Source organism: Emydura macquarii, unplaced genomic scaffold (assembly GCF_026122565.2).
Source record: "Emydura macquarii macquarii isolate MOO-44397 ecotype Brisbane River unplaced genomic scaffold, CSIRO-AGI_Emac_v2 contig_3235, whole genome shotgun sequence".
NCBI classification, from domain to species: domain Eukaryota; kingdom Metazoa; phylum Chordata; order Testudines; family Chelidae; genus Emydura; species Emydura macquarii.
In genome coordinates this window covers 39871-45870 of record NW_027133372.1, presented here as the reverse complement: position 1 = coordinate 45870, position 6000 = coordinate 39871, and the positions used below count along the sequence as shown (strand labels likewise).

Genomic DNA, 6000 nt, shown 5'->3' with positions numbered 1-6000 from the left:
ATGGAGCTTGCATATAATGTAACTGAATTCATCCTCATCGGACTCATCCAGGATCAAAAGATACAGCAAGTGTGTTTTGTGCTGTTTTTACTCTTCTATCTAGTCATCATGCTGGGAAATCTCCTCATCATTGTCACTATAAAATGCAGTGAGCGTCTGAACTCCCCTATGTACTTTTTCCTGAGCTACCTGTCCTTTGTAGACATCTGCTATTCAACTGTCACAGCCCCAAAACTGATTGTCGACTTCCTTGTGGAGAAGAAAACCATCTCCTTCATTGGCTGTATAGCACAGCTGTTTGTGGTCCATTTCCTTGGGGGCACTGAGATCTTTATCCTCACAGTGATGGCGTATGATCGTTATATTGCGATCTGTAATCCACTCCATTATATGACCATTATGAACAAGCATGTATGTAGCTGGCTGGTGGTGGCTTCATGGGTGGGAGGCTTTGTGCATTCCATGGTTCAGACTCTCCTAACTGCACAGTTACCCTTCTGTGGGCCCAACGAGATCGACCACTACTTCTGTGATGTGCACCCTTTGCTGAAACTGGCCTGCACTGACACTTACATCGTTGGCATCATAGTAGTTGCCAATAGCGGGATGATTTCCCTGATCTCTTTTGTTGTGCTAGTTGTATCCTACGTCGTCATCTTAGCCTCCTTGAGAACCCACTCTTCTGAAGGGCGTCTTAAAGCTCTCTCCACCTGCGCCTCCCACATCACTGTAGTGATTTTATATTTTGGGCCTTGTATCTTCATCTACTTACGACCTTCCACCACCTTCTCGCAGGATAAGATGGTCACTGTGTTCTACACCATTATCACCCCAATGCTGAACCCCTTGATCTACACGCTGAGAAATGAGGAGGTGAAAAATGCCATGAGAAAATTATGGAGCAGAAAAGTGTCTTTGGGAGTAAAATGACAAATGTGATGTTTAATATGATGTTAGTTCTTCAGACTGATGGTAGAGGGGGAAATACTAATCAGGGGAAATTTTAGGGTAATCTGTATCTCTTCCTCTCAGTTCTTCAGTAAAAATTGCAGATGTTTCCCTCTGAATTCAGAGCTGCAGAGTTCTTTCTATAGTGGTTCTATTTTAATATTATTACTATTTGTAAGATTATTGAAAAGAAAGTACAGAAGTTTTAAGAAGGTTTCTTTTATCTTTGTACAAGGGTTATAAATTGTCATGATTTAGGGTATAAGAGAGCCACTAACTAACCAAGGTTAAGTGGAATCTTTTCCTATGGGTAGCTATTGTGCCAGGCACTGCTGCTGTCAGTTTTGGATACCAGGTGAGGAATAAAAACATGCCCACTCCAATTAGGTATGCATATCTTTAATATGCCTTATGCTTCAAACAGCAGAGGGAGACCCTATGGGTCTGCGAAGCGACTGCAGGGGAATGCCAGACACTCGCATTTCAATCTTTTATACAGCATTCTCTAGGGAATAGCAGGGATTGACTTATTTACAGCAGGTGGCTTGGCTAACACTTTCATTTTCCTTGGCAGAAAACACAATTAGATACCAAATTGCAAAACAGGTTATGTAACCTATTTGCTACTCAGCCGGCCTTGACCAGACCCTTCGCGTCACTATCTCAAATGCGTCACAACATCTTCCACGACCGTCACCAGAATCCACCCCTTGACGAGGTGGATATGGTCTGGCCATAAATAATATGCTGCAAATACAAAACACTTCTATAAACTCTTTTCTACTTATAACAAACATATATATATTACACATACTAACTAACACAATCACACCTAACATCAAAACAATTGGGTGTAACATCACATTTAGAAATTTGCTGGCTCCCAGGGACCAATTGATAAACATATCATACCAATGATGTATAATTAATTGTTGAATATGGTGTGCTAAGTGAACCACCCATTGACTGTCAATTGTCATTTTGACGGCAGCTGCCCTGGCCATCTCCTCAGCCTGGGCAATCAACCATTTCACTCACAGCCCCTTCCGCTGCAACTCGTGGGCCCGGGGCAGGGAAACATGATATTCCTGCAGCCACTGGTGCAGTAGAGCGACCTGCAGGGTCCTTGTTTGGGTTTCACAGACGATCAGCATAAAGCACAAAACACAATCTTTGTTGCAATAATAAATTCATGGTGGTGTTCTTCAGCTGCTCTGCAAATGCCCCCTTGTCTTGGGAGTTCTGAAATATTAAAAAAACCCAACATTTCTCTACCCCCTTTTGGGGGTGGCAAAGTATTGCTTAAAATACCTCTTTCTTTTACAAATCTGTTTACTGATTGCAGGCAAAACAGAGGAATGACCTCCATATTTTCCTGTATCTGGCTGACATTTCCACAGCCATAACTTTGGTTTTTAAAAGATATTGAATTTTATGAAGCATGGAAGTACCCAAAGGATTATTTTATTAACAAAACCAAGTCATTAAACCAAGAACTCCTTTTTTATAACATTGTTACCCTTTCAACATTTCCACAAATATTATCTTTGAGCATTTCCACATATCTTAACTGTTTAATTCCCTTCAACTTCTGTAGTATTTATTTTTACCAAAGCTACTTTTTAAACTCTTCTCTTTCTTTTAAGTCACTTACTCTTGCCTTCCATTTACTATTTTTAAACTTTATTACATGACTCTTGGCTGCCATAACTTTTAACATTTAAAGTGTATCCAAAATTCCTTCTATTAAACATCTCAGAAAAACAAACGTGCAAGTGTGTGTGTGAGGGAGAAGCAACCTATTAACCTTGTAAAATCATTTTAAGTTCCAGGCTAACAACAACACATTCTTTAACAGTTTAATCAGGGATTCACAGCGGCTATGATTAGCAGGTGCTCTGCCCTGCTTCAGGATCAGTCTTTTTACTATTCGCTGCACTGCTTGATTTTTCCTTTCAATAGCACATTTGTATTGTTCCAAAACACTATTCAGGGATTTCACCTTTTCTGTTAATAAAGTGATTGACTCCTGATCAAGTGCAGCTTGCATGTAGCCTGAATTACAGGCTTCCCACAAAAGCCAAATTGCTGCTCCATCTTTCTGTTTTGTTCCAGAGGTATTATACAAAGGGGAAATAGTTTTGACAAAGGGCAGGGATTGGGGTTTGGAATTGGGATCGTGCCCTGAGGGTGAGGAGTTCTTAGGTTGTTTCTTTCTAAATAGCCTGACTCTGTGACACGGGCCCGAATCTATCCCTGCTTAAGTGCCAAGGTTTTTGAGCTTTAAATGCTTGCACTTAATTTCCCAGTCATCGGCATGGGTGGTAGACGCCTCTATCACTCCCCGTGCCACTACCTGGGCTTCCCTTGTGGTGTCCAGGTCATCTCGGAGCACCTGCCCCCCCTTCTCTGTTTCTCGGAGTCGGTCCTCTAGGGAGCAGAGCGCTGTCAGGAGGAACGACTCCAGCTCCCCTGCTGCCTTCTGCTCTGCCTTCCCTGTTTTTTCTAGCTGGAGCTCGTCCATTGCCTTTGGCAGGGCTACTGGCGTGATGGCTCCTGCATTCTCAAGCTCCGGCCATGCGGTCGGCACAGCCCACCAACCCACCTTTTCAGCCACGGGTGACCACATACTGGTGCTGGGCCACCCGGGGATGTGGCTGACACCCCCTCCCTCTTTCACCTTTGTCCTGAACAGGGGCATGTTTCCTTCCCCGGTATCCTGTTCGTGACGCCAATTTTTGTGCCAGGCACTGCTGCCAGTTGGTTCTGGATACCAGGTGAGGAATAAAAACACGCCCACTCCAATTAGGTACGCTTATCTTTAATACGCCTTACGCTCCAAACATCAGAGAGAGGCCCTTTGGCTCTGTGAAGCGGCTTCAGGGGAATGCCAGACACTCCAGGGTGAGTTCATGGCGGGGTCTCATAACATAACTCACATTTCAAGCTTTTATTCAGCATTCTCTAGGGAATAGCAGGGTTTGGCTTATTTATAGCAGGTGGCTTGGCTAACACTTTCACTTTCCTTGGCAGAAAACACAATTAGATACCAAATTGCAAAACAGGTTATGTAACCTATTTGCTACTCAACCGGCCCTGACCAGACCCTTCGTGTCACTGTCTCAAACGCGTCACAACATCTTCTGTGACCTTCACTGCAGTAGCTTATTTCATACTTCTCTAAAGCAGCTGGTTGGCTACTATCAGATGTAGGATACTGGAGCAGATTGTCCACTGGACTTATCTGCTCCAGCAATTTCTGGGGAGAGGATGACAGAGAGACCAAACCACATGTGACTGAGGTTAGTCAGATTGCTTAATGTACTATTGAATGTGTTCAGATACATGGGGATGCAGAGGTGTATAAGAACATATATAAAGTAGAATAGAAGAGATTCATAGATTATAAAGCTAGAAAGAACCATTGTGATTTTTATATTTTAAGGACCGAAGGGACCATCAGATGATCTTGTCTGACCTCCTGTATAAAACAGGCATCTAGTTGGACCTGTATAACACTGGCCACAGGACTTCCCTGAATAAATTCCTGTTTGAACTGTAGCATAGTTTTTAGAAAAATATCAGATCTTGGTTAAAAAAAATCCAGCGTTGGCAATTTCACCACAATTCTTGAAAATTGTTCCAATGGTTAATTAGAATAGAACAGAATTCCTATGTTTTAAAAATAATACACATTCCTTGAGTATAATTAAAAGCTGCTTTCAGGGAAGTCCTGCAATGATGTAACATAAATAAAGTACACCACCGTGTTACTTCTTATTATTCTCAACAATGTTTTAGGAGGTTTACCAGAAGCCCTAGAAAGATATGTTTCTAGTCCAAGGTTATTATGGCTAAGAAGTCTGTGGGAGTGGTGGGTCTCAGCACTTTGTTAATCAGGCCAATTATTCTGGTGGCTAAATATGGACATTTGGCATACATTTTTCAAAATCTTGATTTTCTCTCTGAATGAAAGAATTGCTTGAAAGCTGCAGCTCTCCCTGAGGTTTGAATTCAGATTGCTGTGTTCAAAGCCCAGCGTGAGAACGACTGCAGCATGATTAAAGGAGTTCTGCTCTTGACTTACAAAACTATATAAATATTAAGCAAACATTCTAGGAACTTCTCCATTCTGCTCCAGATTTGAGAAGAGAGAACAGTGTTACCAAAAGAGATTTGCTTGATCATTAGTTCTGTTAGATCCTTGGACAAAACTGCACCCATTTTTGTCTGAATTTCAGCTGTTCTCACTTCTCCTCTCATTCATGTGTGTGCTTGTTCTACAGTGAAATCGCAACAGTTGGCATGGAAATAGCCATAATGGTATCAATTACGCTGACAAGATTGCAATAGAACAGAAGTCCTAAACTAACAAACTGTTGGTTGGTGAATGAGATTGAAGCCTATATCATCACAAACATCGGTAACCGTTCTGCCCATCATTTCCCTGAAAAATAAAAGTTCCTTGAGAAAAGAGTCAAGTCGTACTATACACTGTATACTGAGAAACTGCAATAATTTAAAAAAGAAAATAGAACTAACCAGATGATAAAGACTATTTCTGTGGTTGGTGAGCTTCAAAACTTACAGCACCATTAGTTTGAAAAAGCTACTAAGCCATATGATTCATTTAATTCCAGGGCTGCTGACCATGACTGCAACTCCTGCGTGTTGCTGTGATTGTACGGTTTGTCTTGAAGGCTGAATGGATAACACTCAAAGGAAGAGGGAGCCCTGGCAGTCAACATGAAAGCAGACAGTCCCTGGAGAAAGCTGTTTTAGAGGACTCCATATCCCTTAATCTGACCGCTGGTGCATGAGAGCTGCCATTTTTACCCGTGCCAGTTCTCCTCTCCTTTCATTCTCCTTCCATCTGTAACTTCCCTGACCCTTTCTTTAAAGTCCTTCTCCCATTTCCACCTCCAAGACTCTTTGGTCCTCTGCGCTTCCACCTCACATTCCTATTTCCTTTCCCTTTCCCTTTATTCTTCTGCCATCCCAAATTATCTCTCTGCTTACATTTTCCCACCTCTTCCAGCCTCCTTCCCTCAC

The 6000-nt window shown here is 42.2% G+C and overlaps 1 protein-coding gene across 1 annotated transcript; it reads left to right on the top strand.

Annotated features, from left to right (window-relative positions):
• LOC137142570 (olfactory receptor 4S2-like) lies at positions 1-930 on the top strand. The gene has a single exon (XM_067531975.1). It carries the CDS (start codon positions 1-3, stop codon positions 928-930), a length of 930 nt encoding a protein of 309 aa, XP_067388076.1.
• Positions 931-6000: the final 5070 nt, after the last annotated feature.

What these genes read in the sequence shown, in the direction of transcription:
- LOC137142570 (XM_067531975.1), top strand. Translation starts at nt 1, where the DNA reads ATGGAGCTTGCATATAATGTAACTGAATTCATCCTCATCGGACTCATC.